Source organism: Camponotus floridanus, unplaced genomic scaffold, assembly GCF_003227725.1.
Source record: "Camponotus floridanus strain SB8 unplaced genomic scaffold, Cflo_v7.5 scaffold70, whole genome shotgun sequence".
Taxonomy (NCBI): Eukaryota; Metazoa; Arthropoda; class Insecta; order Hymenoptera; family Formicidae; genus Camponotus; species Camponotus floridanus.
Genome location: NW_020229839.1, coordinates 179,873 through 198,489, shown reverse-complemented (window position 1 = coordinate 198,489; position 18,617 = coordinate 179,873). Strand labels below are relative to the sequence as shown.

The following is an 18,617-nucleotide window of genomic DNA, read 5'->3' as shown; positions in this document are numbered from 1 at the left end:
TAGCTTAAAAAACCAGGATATTTTGAAATTAGAAATTCCTAATCGGAATTTATATGCAAAGCAATAAACCTATTAACACTTGAAGAAGTCAATCATTTTCAAACATTATTTAAGAAAAAAATGAAATTTTAAATATTTGTCAATTTAATTTGTACTTTTGTAATTGTTACCTGTATAAATTTAATATTCAAATTATTTTGAACTTACCTTGACAGGTGACTTATGTGCAATAAAATGACGTAATATTCAAACGCGGGATAATGAACAGTTGAAAAAATCAATTATTTAAACAATATAATACAAATAATACGTGAATACGTACTATTCGTACACTCAATTTTCACAACGAAACAAAACTTACTAATAAAAAAATGACAAATATTAATATATATTTTAGTTACGATACATGAGAATCTCATGAAAGACATATGGCTGCGAGTCTCGCGCTTCGAAATATAAGCTTCACAGATGACCATTGGTTACAATTACAATAGACATAATTATTACACCACTAACAAGACATTATTGCACTGACCTGATTTTACGAAATTTAACAGGGCTGAAAAGAAACGTGTTCTGCGCTATTATAGTTAAAAAGATCTTTATATTCGACAATAAAATAATGACTTGACTAAATAAAAATTTATCCTGTTTTTAATTTATTTTATCTTGTTATTTTTTAGGCAGTTAAGCGTCGTCTACAAAGAGATTTTAAGCCGGATCTACATTGGTCTATTTGCGACGTTACGATATGACCAATGTACACTGCGCGACAACGATTCGTTCCGTGACCTCTCTCTCGCGGGGCAAGAAGAGCGTAGAAGTGATCAATCAGCTGGCAGCGTGGCAATGGCTGATTGGTTAGAGGCTACGCTCCCCTTGCCTCGCGAGAGGGACCATGGAACGAATCGTTGTCGCGCAGTGTAGATCCGGCTCCAAGGAGATCTCAGGGTTAGTGATCTTTAATAATGGGTCTGTTCGTTTTAGCTGCACTGCTGCACTAGTGCAATTAGTTAGAGTGAAAGAAAGTATGTTTGTCTCTTTCTAACTTATTGCGCTAGTGCAACAGTGCAGTTAAAACGAACAGATCCAATATCTCTTCGGTGACTATACGGTTGAAAAGAACCTGGATATTTTGAAATTAGAAATTCCCTATTTGATAGCCAATCAGGATATCTAACAAGCTTGTCGTATGAGAAATGTAATATAATCTTACTCCGAGAATTCGATTGGATGAGATTCTTGATTCTGTGTTCGAAAAATACACTTTTAGCGTTATGAATGCGCCTTAATATTTAGTACTCGTAGATTCGTGACTACTTGCAGTTGATCTTTCTTTTTTCAAATCATTTCTTGTCGTGCGTGAATTTTTCGAGCGATAAAATGGTAATAATTGGTATTCTTTACACGATGTATTTCTGGCACATAAATAAGTTATCAGTGTTAAAATTATTTTGTATAATTCGTTACATGAACTTGTATGATTACGTTTGTGAGGTTATGAGTTGACAATGACAGTCAACTTTGATTGTCCCATTTAAATTTTATTATTGAATAATGCAGAAAATAATTATAAAATAAATAATTAATAGTGTCAGTGTATAATCAAGAATAAATCATACTTGTGTATATTATATAAAAATAGTTTATTATTGTATAGTTCAAGTCTTCAAACCACCAAAATTATCACCAAAATTTGATCTAATTTTGTTCATATTGAGAAAGTTTATTTGACATATAAAAAACTTATTTTAATTATAATTATTATTTTAGAGTTTCGGGTTGCCATCAATCATACCTAAGTCTACTGTACCTGAGCAATTTGACGTTAAAGGTGGAACTAGTTATGATATACCCAATCCTATGATATCAGGGTATGAGAGTACATTATTACTAAAATTAATTGATAAGTGAAATTATTAAAAAATGAATGTATCTTTAATTATATGTTTTTTTAAAGAGTAATTAGCAAAAAATATATTTGTAATAATAATAATTAGAATTCAAAACTTATATAGTATAAATATCTTTTAAACTTATTATATAGTATAAATATTCTTTTTTCTATAAAAATGGCTTGAATAATTTATTTGATTGTTTCTAGTTTGTTTTCTATAGTAGTATACTAGTAATGTTTTCTATAGGAGTCTACTAATGTTATTTTTATTTATTTAGTTTATCAGCAACTAGACAGAGCATTGGTTACACACATCCTTTGGAAGCTTCAGAAAGAAATGTAAGATTTCTCATTATATTTCATTAATACTGGATATAACTTTGGAACATTAAATTGTAATTTGTATTATTTATTTCAGTATGTAAAAAATCAAGATCGCATGAACATGACACTACTTAGAAATACACAAGGATTACATGCACCATTGCGTATAGCGATGGAATTGAAAGCCACTGAAAAGATTGGAAGACTTCCGTTCTTATCATCATCTAACGTGATGCGGGATGTTTTGCTTGGACGAGATCAAGATATAGGGTAAAACATTTATAATAATTATTTTTCCACTAATATATTAATTTATATATTATACAATTTATATATTATATATTTATATATTATACAATTTTTGTTTATTTGTATTGTTATTTTTAGATTTGAAGATATTTTCAATACGCCAGAATTCAGAGAACAAATGGGACAGCCACACGCTGTTGTAGAAAATCATCTTGGAATATTATAAAAATTAAGTATGCAGAAATTGCATTTTTTAATTTAAAATGCAAATTAATATAAAATAAATAAGAGTTATTAATAAACATTAGTTTTTATAAGTTAAATGTATCTTTTCTCTTTCTGGAAAATCAATAATTACATGCAAAAAATTTTATAAAACTTAATATGTTGATATATGTACATCTATCAAAAATGACATGTTTGAAAAAAAATAAATAAAATGTTTAACAGTGAAAAGCTTATTTTTTAATTATTTTATTGATCTATTAATAGATCAAAATTAATATATAGTATGTATTATATTTTGATGATTCTACTTTCAAAGGAGCGCTTTGTCAACTCGACATCAAGGACGACATAACATGACGCATCACGATATCTCGAAAATTTTGATATGTGTAATCCAAAATGGCTAGAATGTGAAAGTTAATTAAGCAATAACAAATTCGATTGTTAGTGCAAGTGTTTCCTAATTGTTTATATTATTTGGCAACGGACTGTATCAAATCTAGAAAATTATTTTCTTCTGTGACAGTATTGTCTGCGATAAAAGGCGAAAGAAGAAATGTATTCGTTCTAATTAAGCTTAACTAAAGAGCTAACCTTAAATTATCGAAACTAATATTTATATGTAAAAAAACATAAGAGATAAAATCAGTTGACAGCACGTTAAATTTTATTATTAAAAAAAAGCAATATCAGGTGTCTGTCAGTATCCGGTTTGACGAAATTAGTCAGGTAGTCTGAATCTGCTTGTCAAGATAGTGACCTTGGCCAAGAAGATCGTAAGTGTTGTATATTGAAAGAGTGGATAATCCGAGGAAACCGGAGAATACTTGAAAGCGAATTAAATCACTTACTGACCTGAAAATCAACAATTTTCTCTTCTCAGAACGAACTCAAAAAAAACGCCATCAACGTCAAACAAACACTGTATCGCCAACAATGACGACAACCGTAAAAATTCTAGATGGTGGCTTTTCTGGGCAACTGTCACGTCACGTAGGCGCGAAGATCGACGGCGATCCGTTGTGGACGGCACGATTCCTCGCGACCGATCCCGATGCTGTGTACGCCACGCACTTGGACTTTCTACGTGCCGGCGTCGATATTATCGAGACCAATACTTATCAGGCGTCCGTACCTGGCCTCATGAGGTATTTGAACGTGAACGAACACGAAAGTCTGAATCTGCTTGCCAAGGCTGTGGGCCTTGCTAAGAAGGCTGTAGACATTCATATACAAGAAACGGATAATCTTCGGAAACCGCATACAAGACCCATGATAGCTGGTTCCTGTGGTCCTTATGGAGCTTATCTGCACGATTCCTCGGAATATACCGGTTTCTATGGGAAATCCGTATCTCGACAGGAGCTGATCGATTGGCACAGACCGCGCGTTCAAGCATTATTGGACGCCGGTGTTGATTTATTGGCTCTAGAAACTATACCCTGCATCGAGGAAGCGGAAGCTTTGCTAGAGCTACTGCGAGAGTTCCCACATGCTCGTGCCTGGTTGTCATTCTCCTGTCGAGACGGTCAGCTGTTAGCGGACGGTAGCATCTTCCAAGAAGTAGCTGTGCGTTGTTACAGAGCTTTACCCTCGCAGATTGTTGCAGTTGGTATTAATTGCATTGATTCGAGGTACGTGACTCCTCTGTTGAAGGGAATCAACGTCAACGGAAAATCATCGTCGCAAGATTTTATTCCTCTGATAGTATATCCTAACAGAGGTGGTAGTTACTCCTCGATCGACGGATGGACCGCAGTCCCGGATGATCATTCCTTAAAACTACCTATATCAGAATGGGTGGACATGGGAGTTCGTTACATTGGTGGTTGCTGCAAGATCTTCGCAGAGGATATAAAAGTGATTCGATCGGAAGTTGACCAATATTGCGCAAAAATCACAGCAGTGTGATTTCTTTGAAAGGAAGCTGATGCAATGATCTTCGAAACTGTATGATACACATTTTTACGAATATTACTTTACGTATTAAAATCTCTCTCGCTACTGATTAAAGATAGCGCGCGCTTAATTAGCTGAAAATATGAAGTAAGTTTGAGAAGATTAAAGCTGATAAAATGTTTGTATGGCCAATGATTATTCTTAATATGAAAAGCCTGTGAATATTGATGCAATTTGTTACAATCAATAATTGTTTATAATACATAAGTATAATATGTATATATAATATAATATCTATACATAAGTATAATATCTATACAATACTTTATACAGCTATATTTTTAATTTTTATATTAATTTCTACATAATATATATTTCTACTTGAAGAAAAATATAATATTAAAATAAATATAATCAGATATATATATATATATATATATATATATATATATATATATTAAATAAAATTATTTATGTATTTAAAAAAATATAAAAAGATAAAAGCATGTTTTTCTGTGTCGCGTATTTTGTTCAGAACATATTAATTTTTTTTATCTAATTGGAGAAAGTATCTTCATTCATAAAAATGTTTCAAAAATAAAACGTAATATTTACAGCTCCCTGACACGTGAAGAATATATTTATATGATGAAATATTTAATATGATGAAATGATCATTACAGGTAAACATTATTATCTTTCTTTCTCATGTTCTCCCAATGATTGTTCAAAAAAGAACTTCCTCCGTTATATTATCTTTGGATTGTGACCTTTTTTATAATAAATTTATAAGAGGAGCTTTTTATCACGACTTATTCGAAAGAGGGCAAACATTTGCGTGGATTGTCAGATAATATTTTATCGTCGTGGAATATCTTTTTTTCTCGTATTGTGCTGACTTTTCTCTCAGTTTCTGGCTAATATATATTCACCAATAAAATAATCATGTTACATCAGCGATAGATAAGCACGTGACAGATAAACATAGACGATCTAGAGCACATGCGCTATGCGGAAGATGCACAAGTCTTATCAATCATTTCTGTTTGTCTTGTTGGCTTGGTGACACGCACTTTGTCGATGATAAACTATCAAAATGTTGCAGCGATAACGGCAAGTCATCCTCGATACAATTAGCTTCGTGGCAATAAAATCTGCACAAGTTGGGCCAACATCTTACTTTGAAGTGAAGCGCATCAATTGTACGATTGTACATCAACCGGAGTTTCGAGATTTTTTCAAATTTGAGAGAAAAATCATGAAGATAAAAGTGCTGGATGCTGGTTTCTCTACGCAATTGTCCACTCACGTAGGTGATAAAATCGATGGTGATCCTTTGTGGACCGCACGTTTCCTCGTAACCGACCCGAACGCTGTCTTTGCTACGCACTTAGACTTCTTGCGAGCCGGTGCCGACATTATATTGACCAACACGTATCAAGCTACAATTGATGGTTTTGTAAAATACTTGAACATGACAGAAGAAGAGAGTCTTCAGATAATTGGTAATGCTGTCGATTACGCTAAAGATGCTGTGAACGTTTATAGTAAAGAGATAGAGGATAACGCAAACATCGTGACGAACCGAAAACCGCTGATCGCTGGATCTTGTGGACCTTACGGTGCTTGTTTACACGATGGCTCGGAGTACACTGGTTCGTATTGTCCAAATGTATCGCGACAATTTTTGATCGATTGGCATAGACCTCGTATACGCACACTGATAGAGAAAGGCGTAGATCTATTGGCGATAGAAACAATACCTTGCGTTCGCGAGGCAGAAGCAATAATTGATTTACTCAAGGAATTTCCGGATACATACGCATGGTTGACCTTCTCCTGTAGAGATGACGGGAAGAGTATAGCGGATGGCAGCAACTTCCAGAAGATCGCCATGAGATGTTACAAGAAAGCACTTCCAGGACAGCTATTAGCGATTGGCATTAATTGTATCTCCCCACAGTACGTTACTGCCTTGTTAAAAGGCATTAATCAAAACTCGGACGATTTTATACCATTAGTGGTGTATCCTAACAGTGGAGAAAAATACATAGTATCTGAGGGATGGAAGAAGGAAGGAGAGGCTCCATCTCTACACGAATTTATCGACGAATGGTTGGATCTTGGCGTTTGCTACATTGGTGGATGTTGTAGAACATATGCTACAGATATAAAAAAAATAAGATCCAAAGTGGACCAGCGGCAAGAACAGCATATAGAATGAATTTTTACATTGAAAGTGCCTATTATGTGTTTTCCATGACAATAAATTAATGCACATTGTGCCATATCTTGTGAAGCAAACTGTTTTACATTTTGCTATATCTTGATTTTTTATTTTGCATACAAAAAATAATAAATAAATATAAATCGAGCATTATATTAATCCCAAAAATATAAAGTGTATTTTTACTCGTAATATTTTTTACTGATAATAAAATTATATACACAGATCTTGTGTAATTTTCCTTTTTTTTAGATTATAAAAGATACGTATTATAGGGACTTAATAATAATATACACTATTATTAAGGCTTAATTGCTTAGATCTTGAAAAATCAATATAAGTATCTAAATAATATCTTGTTTTAGAGATTCTATCGTTTTTGATGATTTAATATTTTTTAAAAATATATAATATATAAAAAAATTTTTTTAAACATTTTTATAAACTAAATATACATATTATATATAAATAATGCATATAATTTAAGAAAAAGGCAAAATATTAAAAAGAATGTTTTGATGACATAATGAAGAATGTAAAATTCTTGAATTATAATACACAAGATTTAATTTACTTCTAATTATATATATGTCTAAAACAAATTTATAAATAAAATAATTTCAAAGGCAAATGACGCAAATAAATGGAAACATAGTGACACTAAATGTACAATCCTATTTTAAAAAGTGCATGTTAATAAGATATAACAGAAATTATAAATTTGAAATCACAAAAGATTTCATTTCGATATCTAAGAATTAATAAAATAGGAATTAAAGAAGATTTGTATTTTAGGGATTAAAAGATATGTATTATAGGAATTAAGATATATTATTTTTTTCTTTTATGAATGCATAATAATTATTTCATTAAATATTGTTTTGTAAAATTATCAATAATATAGTTTTAATTACTTCATAAATAATTAATTGTATTCTTACATGATCAATATAATGAATAATATAGTTTTTCATTACTGAAATCAAATCTACTGTATTTACTTTTCCAAAGATTTGTCCATATATATTAAATACTCGCCTATTGGGTACGTATTATCTCCAATGCTGATTTCAATACTTTGCGTTTCTGCATTTACATTAAATATAGCATTAGACGGAATTTTAGTTTTTCCCTTCAAAATATTCTCTGGTCCTGGTTTAGTTCTTGGACCCAAAATTGGATCATCATACCGATATAATACTATGGAAGCAGGATCTAAACATAAATATAATTAATATATGTGAATTCTATGTAGCTAATTAATTTAAAATTATACAGAAATTATTATATACCATTTATGTGCTTATGTTTTTTTACAATATACGATACGATATCTTCAGCTGTATCTGGTGCAAATGAAATATTCATAGATAGTTCAAATAAACCACTGTAAATTTGCGGATTATTCATGCGTATTAGAAGTACAGGCTTCGTAGAAAAACTCATGAATGGAGACCCTGGAGAACATCCTTCCTTTGTTTTTTCTGGAGCTTTGTCAGTATATTTTATGAAAATATGTTCGAGCTAACAGGAAATAAACGAGAATATAATAAATTAACATATAATACTAACATATAATAATTAAATTGAAATTTATACAACAATTTCATACCTCTAATGTCTTTTTAAGATAATTCTTGTTATTTTTAAGTACTTCAAATTCGTTAAATTCAAGTGTCAAATCTAGGGCACTAATACCGACAACTTTCATTTTTTCTTTTACAAATTGCGCGAATGGCATTACTTTTTTCATATATTTTTTCAATTCATCTTTATTTCCTAGCTCTGTAACGAGTATTTTATTATCTGGTAATTTATTTCCATTTTTCTGTAATGTAAGCAAAAATGTTAATGGACAAAAATTAATTATCGCATACTAAATAAAATATTATTACTTACAAAATACATTTCTCTCATCGTCATAAGAACAATATTTTGCCAAGGTAGATAAGTCTTAGCTATCCATATAATTCCTTGCCTAGGTTTCTCTATGTCACCATTTTTTTTTGAAGACTTCTTTGATGTATTGTAATTTTTTAAAAGATTTCTGAATGTATGAGCAGCATCCATTAAATATTGGGATGATTTTATTAGAATTTCATCTATTTTTCCCACAGCAGGCCATTTTTCATTGAATATACTATGGGACTAGTAAATCACATTTTTCACGATTATATTTCTATATAAAACAATATATAAATATTTATTTTAACATTGAACTCTTCTTACTTTTTCATTATTAGATACAAGTTTCCATATATGTTCACAAATATGTGGGCAAATAGGAGCTAACATAATTGTTTGAAGTTTTATATATTTCATAATAAGAGTATAGTTGTAATGTTCCATTTCACTTAATTGCCAGTATTTATCTTTTGCTGCTTGTAATTCATAAAATCCTGTCTTTAATGCTTCCTTGTAAAGCATTTTTGAATAATTTTCACCAGTTTCTTTAACTTTTAAGTTCATTTCGCTGCATCAAATAAATGTATCACATTTCTATCTAATAATAATAAAAGAAACATAAAAGTAAAAAATACCTTTCAAAAACTTTGTCATGGAAAGTATATGGCCCTTCATATCTAAAGTTCATTAGATCCTTCTTATTGCATATACTTGTGACCCAAGTAAGATAAGTATATAGTCTAAGAACTCCCGCATCAGCTGAATTTTCAACAAAATTGGCATCTTCTATCGAATCACCAGAATCAGCTAGACAAAGACGGGTTCCGTCAGCCGAGTATTTTTCTATAGCTTCAGCAAGTGTTAAAAAATTACCCTCTGACTTAGACATCTGTGTTATAATATAACAATTAAAATTTTACATATAAAAAAAATTTTAAATATTTTAAGATTAATAATTAAACATTATTACTTTTGTTGAATTTAAAAGTAGATGACCATTTGCCCTTATTCCTTTTGGCCATAATTCAGGTTGATTCGGCCATATTGCTGTATGGTTGTACAGAAAATATGTGAGATGATTCTGTATCAGATCTTTTCCTGATGTTCTCAAGTCTACTGGATACCAATATTGAAACTCGCGTCTCATATCATTTAGAATAGTGTTATCTATACTTGTCTCAGGGAAGTCAGCGTCTTTGAAGAAGATATAATCCCATACTTCTGGAGTCATTTGATTGGCTCTGAAGAGAAACGATTAAATATTAATATGTAATTATAAATAAAACAATAATATACTTATAATTCTGCTCACTTTATTTTATGTCTAGTAAGTTTATCTCCTTTAAGGTTTGCTTGCAAGTAATGTGCTACTGTATAGTATGCCATGTAAATAGTGGAATCTGACAAAGATTCGATTAACCAATTTTCATCCCATGGTAATTTGGTACCTAAAGATCCAAGAGTCAGAAGAATAGCTTTATCTATATGAAACAATTCTATATCAAATCATATATTTACCAAGCCCATATTTTCTAGAACATGCATATTCATGTAACCAGTCAAAACATCTAAGGAAATTCTTTCTAACTTCATCATGGAAAGTATCAAGATTCTTTAAAGCTTCAAGTGTTTTTTTCTTCCAATTTTCTTCTCCGTAATCTAAGTACCATTGATCACATAGAGCCACTACACATTCATCATTTGATCTCGAAATAATAGTTTTCTCTGGTTCATAATAGATTACTGCATCACTACTATCAACTAATTCTTTTTGAATTAGTTTCTTAATATCTTGTACTTTCTTGCCTTTGTATGGACCTACTAACATTACACCATCATAAAATCCTTTCAAATATGCTATCTCTTTTGCTTTCATGAGTTGGATTTTATCATTTTGAGATTGAATCTTGAACTGATTGTATAATGTTACTGCTACTAAATTGCCCAATTCTGGAACTTCGATTATGGGAATCTAATACAATAAAAATACAAATAGTTTTATCAGGGAATATTACAAACTATAAATTTTTATTTATTATTCTCAATTAAGTAGTGCTATTCTTACTGGATCATATGGCAGCACCATTTCATTGGCGATTTTATACTTTTCTCTAAACGGCTGTTTTTTTTTCAGATCAACTAGTGCGGCATAATCATCGGGAGAATCACTGGGAACAGAAGTTACAATTCCAGTACCTTTGTCTTCTTTTATTGTCAACATAGGTAATGCATAGATCACCTTATTACTTGTGAGAGGGGATTCCAATGCTAATCCTAATAAGTCCTACAAATATAAATCTTTTGTTTTAAAAATCTGAAAATATAATTAATATAACTTGCATAAATAAATAGATCGCACTTTGCCCGTGAGTTTGTAAACAATGTCTATCTTTCCCTCTTCTTTGAAGAAATCTTGATAGGACATATTTCTCGCTGCACGTTCTGTAGAAATATATACATCCCCGCACGCTACATTATATGCTATATAATTAATGTCTGGATGTACCCAACAGTTTGTTTGACCATACATTGTCTCTGGTTTCATAGTTGCAGCTACGAGATAAACTGATTTATTACCAAAATCCCTGTAATGATATTTTTATTATATATTTGGCAAGATTACAGAACTTCAATAAATTATAGAATAATTTGATATAAAAAATATTACTTAATTTTTTGAGGATATAGCACTTTCATCTTAATCAATGTATATTCCTGTGGTCCAACACCTTCACCAGAGGATCTATCATGATCCATACATGGTTGACCATCTTTTGGTGAATAAATAGTATACCTCTTTCCAAATTTGATTTTGTTTCTACATTTCAAATGATGAAACTGCCAGCGTATGAAAGAATCATAAAATGGATTCACATCTGTTGTAATGAATGACCTTCGCCTATCCACCTGTATAGAATATTCCAAAAATATAGAAAATGGAGATAGAAGAAAACTTAACATAAAGATAATTATTTCATTTTCTTTATCTTATTATTCTTACATGAAGACCAAAAGATTTTATGTCATTTATAGCATGCTGTGGAAAATAATCTAACCAATATGCAGTATCAACAAAATTTTTAATTTCCTCATCTTGTAAGCCAAGGGACTGCATAATTTTCCATTGATATGTTGCTGAACCTGCTTTAGCAACTGCTTTACTCTGAAATTAACACCAATTATATCTTTTTCAAAAAATATGTATTGTGTCATTGTATTAAAATTCTCTTTTTACCTTTTTTCCTTTGCTTTTATTCTTTAACACATCCTCATCTATTTCTTTCACCATCTTCTCAGGAAATTCATTTTTATCCTTTAACACATCATTTATTTTTTCTTCCATCTCACTGTCTTCAGGAAATTTTGGTGGATAGCCATATATTTCCATTTCTCTTTTGAGTTTATCAGCGCTTGTTTTAATAGGCATACCAGTGCAGTGCAAGCCAAAAGGAAATAGTACTTTCTTTCCCAATAAGCGATTGTATCGAATGGCAAACTAACAAATATATTTAATAGTTTTATTATATATATTTAAGTTAATATATAAAAATATGAAAAGAGAAAAATATAGAAATATACCTCACACTTTGATGCTGAGAAAGCATGACCCAAATGGAGACGTCCATTCATGTAAGGATATGGAAAGGTTGCAAAAAATTTTTCATCAGGTGACTGCTTAATTCCGACTGTGCTCGTTTCGTGCAAATTATGCTTTTCCCAATATGCTTGTACCTCTTTCTCAATGTTTTTAATAACAGTAACTTTAAATTGACATTTCTCTGCTTTCTTTTCTTCCTGGTATATAAGATAATAATTTTTTAGCAATTGATTCAATATTGAAGTAATAATATATACTATTATAATGAAGTAGACATATCAAATAACATAATTATCTTATTTGTGACAATTTAGAATTGATTATGATAGGTAAACAAATAAATTTTCTATTATTTTTTACAAAGTTCAATGTTTATAAACAAATTGCAAATATAAAATTTATAAAAGTATCATTTTTCAGTACTTTCTCTCATCTTTCAGGCAAGTTATAAATTCCAAATCAATAAGAAGTTTGCTTTTTACTTACGATAAATTCATCAAATTATTTTCTTACTTCTTTAACATTTCTAATTTTTCTGTCTGAAGACTATATCTAATAAGATGGATGGAACAAAATAGCCAAACCAAATTCTAATAATGTGTCCTGATCAATTTTGCATGAGGCCAAATATTATCCTGCAAAAACTAACTTAACTGATCAATGATTCTATTTTGTAACGAATCATTTTCCTTTCAAATAATTCCTTATTCAAATAAAATAATTGATGACGATAGCAATCTGCAATTACTATTTCATCACATCACGTTCATAAATCATATCTCTCTTGTTTGGCTTCATGTGGTAAAATTTATCAAGGCACATTAATGAAATTTGACTCCAAGTTCTTTTGTCCTACTAAACATAATACTTTTACATTGTTATTTATTTTAATGGATGCAGCAGGCTCTATCTAAAGAAAATTTAAGAAGGTCAAAAAAAAAATAAGAAAATAACTTGATGAATTCATCGCAAGTGAAGATTTCCTGTCGAATTCAGAATTCATAACTTGTCTGAAAGATGGAAGAAAATACTGAAAAATGATGAGAATTACTTTTATGCTTAAATTGTACATGTACAATTTGTTAATAAACAGTGAATTTCATAAAAATAATAGAAACTTATTTATATATATCTAATAGATACCAACGGATACAGGTTAAGATACACATGTATTTGATAAATATTGATACAAATTGATACAAAGTATTAATATTTGATAGCAAAATTCAATTGATTAATACAATTTCAATACTCACCATTTTAATCACACGTATGTGTTTTAAATAGAAATAATTAAATTTTTTTACATATGCCGCGTTTCACAACGTGGAACATGCGGACACAGTTTACACTTTTTACAGACAGGCACTATCAATGAACAAACTATTCGATTCGATATACCGAAAATACTGTATCATATATATATATCAATTTTCAAAATTATAGCCAAAAATATTTAGCAAAAATTAAAAATGTTATTGATTATTGATATGAAATATTAAAAATTAATAATGTAAATTTGCTAAAATATTTTTCAATATAAAAAAAATATGATGAAATAATTACAATTATGTGATAATGCAATATATATGAACAATTTCTCTATTGCCAACACAAAGATATTGACATTTGATTGCTGAAGAATTTATATTGTACATGAATATTTTTTGAAATATAAAGATGTTATTAGTTGATTTACACATATGTGTATGTGAACAGTTTGAAATAAATATATATAATAAACACATATGGCATATAAATTAAAATTCTAATTTACTGAATTTTTGTTAAATATATTAGTACAAGAAATAAAAATTACATAGAGTTAGTATATATTTAAAAGAAAATAAAAATTTTAGTATATTAAAATCTTTTTCAAATCATATTTATAAAATTTGTATTAAATTTAAAAAAAGTTTTATATTTATTTTTTTAAAAATATTTTATAGTTGTATGTTTTATCTAATTAAAAGTATACATTCGGTATTATTTTCATTTCTTTACATCATGTAATAGATTGTAAACTTAGAATAAAATACTTTTTTAACAGTTATAGTTAAGTAACATTATGTCATTATTTTTATTTATCTTCTACAAATAAAAAAAATAAAAATAATATGACAAAAAAATAAAAAGCACATAAATATTAATCTTATTAAAATTATAATTAGACTTCAATAAATAAAAATAATTATTTTCATTTTTGGAAAAAAAAAAGAAAAATACATTATATACTTTTCTTTTATACTTTATGTAATTAAAAAGTAAAAGTACGTATGATTTTTAGTATCTCTTTACATTCGTGCAACAGGTTTTAAACCTAACAAAGTAAAGCATTTCTCCAAAACCATTGCCGTAGCTTCTGTGAGCAAAAGACGTCCTATATGTACTTTTACAATTTCACCAGCTTGATTCTTCTCTATACAATAGCATTTATCATAAAACTCTGTAAATGCACATGAAATATCGTAACAAAATTCGCATAATGAATGCAAGTACATATCTTTACTAATGTCAAGAAGTAAATCAGGAAACTTTAGTAATACTTTGGCTAGTTTCCATTCTTTTTCGTGTTCCAATGAAATTGGAATATCACGCGCATGTTTCCGCAATTCATCTTGCGTAATTTTCGCCATCCTAGCGATAGAACGAATTCGAGTTAGAGCATACAATATATATACGGCCGTATTGCCTTTATCTTCTAACATTTTGTCAAATGAAAATACATATTCATGATTTCTATTATGCAACAAATCAGCATATTTTATGCAACCATATGCCACAGATTCTTGAGCCGCTTTCAATTCTTCTTCTGACAATACTTTGTCGCGTTCTTTTTCTTTCAATTTTTGCAATGTCCTCTTTAAACCTAAACGAAATAACATGTAATAAAATGAAATAAAATAAAATAAAAAATAATGACATTAAATTTGTAATAAAGACTGTTTTATTACCTTCATCTAATAACTCGATAAGTTTTACAGTCTCACCAGACCGTGTTTTAAATTTCTTCTTATCTTCACCTAAGACAACACCAAAACCGACATGATGCACCCTGTGGAAACTTTTTAAGATACCTGCTTTTTTAGCACAACTTTCTAACATTTGAAAATGCAAAGATTGGCCAGCATCTGTCACATATATCAACTGTAAAATACATTCTGTTATAGAGGAATTTGTTGTCATTCATAATGTTAATATATTTCACATTTATAGTATGAGATAAATACTTGCCCAATCTGCCCTTTCTTCCTCAATACGTTGTTTAATAGCAGCCATGTCTGATGTATCATATGTAAAACCACCATCAGATTTTACTATAATTAAAGGTATTCCAACACCATGTTTTTCTCCCCACATTACCTTTCGTCCATTATCTTCTTCTAGTAAATTTTTTGATTCTAATTCTTTGACTATTAATTCCATACGCTTTTGATAAAACGATTCACCTCTTTCTATTAATTTGATGTCTAGTCGAGTATATAGTTTCTCAAATTCTGTGTCAAATAAAAGAGTAATTATTTTAAACAACTTCTTCCATAACATAAACAACTGAACAACTAATAAGAGCTCTACTTACCTTTTCTAGATACATCACATATCATTTTCCATCCTTTTGTTATATTGGGTTCAAAAGCCTGTAATTTAACGACGCATTCGTATGCACGTTTCTTGAATTCTTCATCCGAATCAAATCTAATTTTAGATTCTTTATAAAAGGCCTGTATACATGTGTGTAAATATATAAATAATTGATATATTTATTTATAAAATAATTGCCACATTATTGTTAAAAATATTATGCACAATAATTTGATCATATAGTTACCTGAAGATCTTGAATTGCAGGAGTAACAGTTGAGTAATTGGGAAATTTATCTTGAAGATGTGCTATTAACATACCGAACTGCGTACCCCAGTCACCTATATGATTGAGTCTTAATACATCATGTCCTAAATATTCTAATAGCCTTGAAATACTGTCTCCAATTATAGTAGATCTTAAGTGTCCCACATGCATTTCTTTGGCAATGTTGGGACTGGAAAAATCCACAATTACTCTTTTCTTCTTGACATATGGTGGAAGTACCTCACCAATCTTTAACCAATTGCTTAAGACAAGTTGTCCAAAATCACGTTTTAAGTATATATTTATAAATCCTGCACCAGCTATTTCATATTTATCGACAAGAGGGGATTCTTCCAGCTTGGACATAATGTTGTTAGCAATATTACGTGGAATTACTTTATTACCTGTAATAATATATAATTATTTATATTATATATATATATATATATATATATATATATGTGTGTGTGTGTGTGTGTGTGTGTGTGTGTGTGTGTGTGTGTGTAAGTGTGATAAACATAATTATTGTACATATTCATTATATAAAGTAAGATATTAAGAAAATTTTTACCAGAACTACTTAATTGTTGTGCTAAAGGCATAGCACTATTACATTGGTAATCCCCAAATTTGGGATTATTGCTGGTAGTTACTATCACTGGTGGATTTAATACATCAGGATAAGCAGCAGTGATAGCCTTCCGAAAGATTTCACAAAGAGTATCATTTATACTGATTATATTGCTTTGAGATGTATTAGACATTGCTGATGCCTTATTTCTTTCTGCTTCTATAGTCTAACAAAATATAATTATTAAAAAACGAATATATTAGAAATAAAGTTTTAAATAGAAATTTTACAGTGATATGTAGAGTTTGGCTGCTATTGAAAACCCACCCTTGTAAGTATTGCTATTCTGTGCTTCAGCTTAATATTCTCTTGTTGTAATTTCTCAAACTCTTCCTTATTTACATCGGGAACGGTCTGCGAAGTATTATTCGTGATATTTTGATGCAACCATTGGATTTGTTCCTTTAAATAGACTATCTCTTTTTCCTGCAATATCAGACATGTACATACATAAGTCGTATAACCTCGCAACGCGCTGGGATCTGAACTAATTCGTAAATTTGTAACATAATAATAGAATATTAAAAATAAATCGATAAAAGTATTTACCGCTGCGGTTGCTCGTTTATCAAACATTTCCCAATTCGGTACCGACATTGTTTCTTTAATTTTAATCGAGAAGCAACCACGTGCTGAGTTTAAACAGGTGCCGCTGCCACTTCACAAATCAAAAGAAGAACATGTGGCAAAATGTACATTCAACAAACAATTTTTATAATTTTATTATTATTATGTATTTAATTGTTTGTTATTTTATGAAGATAATCCAGTCAATGAATATCATTTGAATCAGATTTTTTAATCAATTAAAATTTTTTTTATTATATACCAAAAAATTAAGATAAAAAATCATTTATTTTCACTTTTCAACTTCCAATTTCTTTTATCACATATTAATTAACTTCAAATTAAAATTTTATTAAAATCTTTCCTTATGCTATTCGCTATTTTTTCCTTATGTTATTCGCTATTTATATTCCTAAAGTTTTATTCGCGAAATATTTTTCTCTTTCAATCGTTAAATAAGTCAATTATTCTTTAATCTCAACATTTTTTAGTCTTAATAAAAAAAATATTGATTCTAAATTAATCAAAGAATCTGTAAATTAAAAAAAATGATATGTATAATTTTCTCTTAATCAGATATTTGAGAAATTCTACATATAAAAAATGTAATGTAACTATTCTAATTAATTTTAACAACAATTAATATTTAGTTTAATTAAGAGATTTCAAGAGATATATAAAAATATTATTCAATAGTAGAAGTTATTTATATATCTTCGGTAATATAATCTGATCTCTAAATAACATTAATTATTTTATTCGTTTTGCCTTTTTTGTATTATGTTTTGCTATTATTTCAAATTTCCCGCGCATAAATAAAAATGCACACATGATTATTATAAAGGATGCGTTCGAAAATTCTATCCGTGAGTAACATTCGGTTGACCAATCAGGGCAAGAGGGATAAAGAATTCTTTGTTTCGATTGGTCAATTGACACTCACACTACTTCATGGGTAATATCTGAACGCACCCTGAAATGATTTTATTCTGCGCTGGCGCGCAATCTTGATAAATATAAAATAGTAAAAGTAAAGAATAGGCGCAGAAGTGGAAGCAGTTACTAGTAAAGCGAAGAAAATCAAGAGAGAAATGCAAGTGTATATAAATTTAAACTTCGGAAAATAAAGATACGTATTAAAGATAAGTATGCAAATATAATTTTATGATATCTTAATATATTTTCTGCACACATATAAAATAGCATAATATAACTATCATTGCACTGATAGTATACCTATCA

At 29.4% G+C, this 18,617-nt stretch overlaps 5 protein-coding genes across 5 annotated transcripts; 3 read left to right on the top strand and 2 right to left on the bottom strand.

The window, feature by feature from the left end:
- Positions 1 to 1,197: 1,197 nt before the first annotated feature.
- On the top strand, positions 1,198 to 2,800 carry LOC105257283 (proteasome maturation protein). The gene is made up of 5 exons (XM_011267805.3): positions 1,198 to 1,386; positions 1,774 to 1,874; positions 2,176 to 2,236; positions 2,316 to 2,491; positions 2,609 to 2,800. Exons 1-5 carry the CDS (start codon positions 1,384 to 1,386, stop codon positions 2,694 to 2,696), a joined length of 429 nt encoding a protein of 142 aa, XP_011266107.1. The 5' UTR covers positions 1,198 to 1,383; the 3' UTR covers positions 2,697 to 2,800.
- Positions 2,801 to 3,005: 205 nt separating this feature from the next.
- LOC105257282 (homocysteine S-methyltransferase) lies at positions 3,006 to 4,860 on the top strand. Its single transcript, XM_020029368.2, has 2 exons — positions 3,006 to 3,474; positions 3,582 to 4,860. The coding sequence occupies exon 2, from the start codon at positions 3,635 to 3,637 to the stop codon at positions 4,607 to 4,609; it is 975 nt and encodes a 324-aa protein (XP_019884927.1). The 5' UTR covers positions 3,006 to 3,474; positions 3,582 to 3,634; the 3' UTR covers positions 4,610 to 4,860.
- Positions 4,861 to 5,170: 310 nt separating this feature from the next.
- Positions 5,171 to 6,994, top strand: LOC105257289 (homocysteine S-methyltransferase YbgG). Its single transcript, XM_011267817.3, has one exon. The coding sequence runs from the start codon at positions 5,856 to 5,858 to the stop codon at positions 6,819 to 6,821; it is 966 nt and encodes a 321-aa protein (XP_011266119.1). The 5' UTR covers positions 5,171 to 5,855; the 3' UTR covers positions 6,822 to 6,994.
- A 767-nt stretch (positions 6,995 to 7,761) lies between these two features.
- Positions 7,762 to 13,716, bottom strand: LOC105257290 (leucine--tRNA ligase, cytoplasmic). The gene is made up of 16 exons (XM_011267818.3): positions 13,584 to 13,716; positions 12,309 to 12,524; positions 11,965 to 12,225; positions 11,731 to 11,892; positions 11,398 to 11,636; positions 11,089 to 11,314; positions 10,795 to 11,013; positions 10,248 to 10,701; positions 10,042 to 10,177; positions 9,700 to 9,970; positions 9,365 to 9,618; positions 9,054 to 9,297; positions 8,724 to 8,972; positions 8,437 to 8,652; positions 8,117 to 8,348; positions 7,762 to 8,039 (listed from the first exon to the last, which is right to left on the bottom strand). The coding sequence occupies exons 1-16, from the start codon at positions 13,584 to 13,586 to the stop codon at positions 7,822 to 7,824; spliced, it is 3,600 nt and encodes a 1,199-aa protein (XP_011266120.1). The 5' UTR covers positions 13,587 to 13,716; the 3' UTR covers positions 7,762 to 7,821.
- Positions 13,717 to 14,573: 857 nt separating this feature from the next.
- On the bottom strand, positions 14,574 to 17,483 carry LOC105257291 (arginine--tRNA ligase, cytoplasmic). Its single transcript, XM_011267820.3, has 8 exons — positions 17,358 to 17,483; positions 17,076 to 17,234; positions 16,749 to 16,974; positions 16,157 to 16,581; positions 15,908 to 16,049; positions 15,562 to 15,824; positions 15,282 to 15,474; positions 14,574 to 15,196 (listed from the first exon to the last, which is right to left on the bottom strand). The coding sequence occupies exons 1-8, from the start codon at positions 17,403 to 17,405 to the stop codon at positions 14,622 to 14,624; spliced, it is 2,031 nt and encodes a 676-aa protein (XP_011266122.1). The 5' UTR covers positions 17,406 to 17,483; the 3' UTR covers positions 14,574 to 14,621.
- Between the last annotated feature and the right edge of the window lie 1,134 nt (positions 17,484 to 18,617).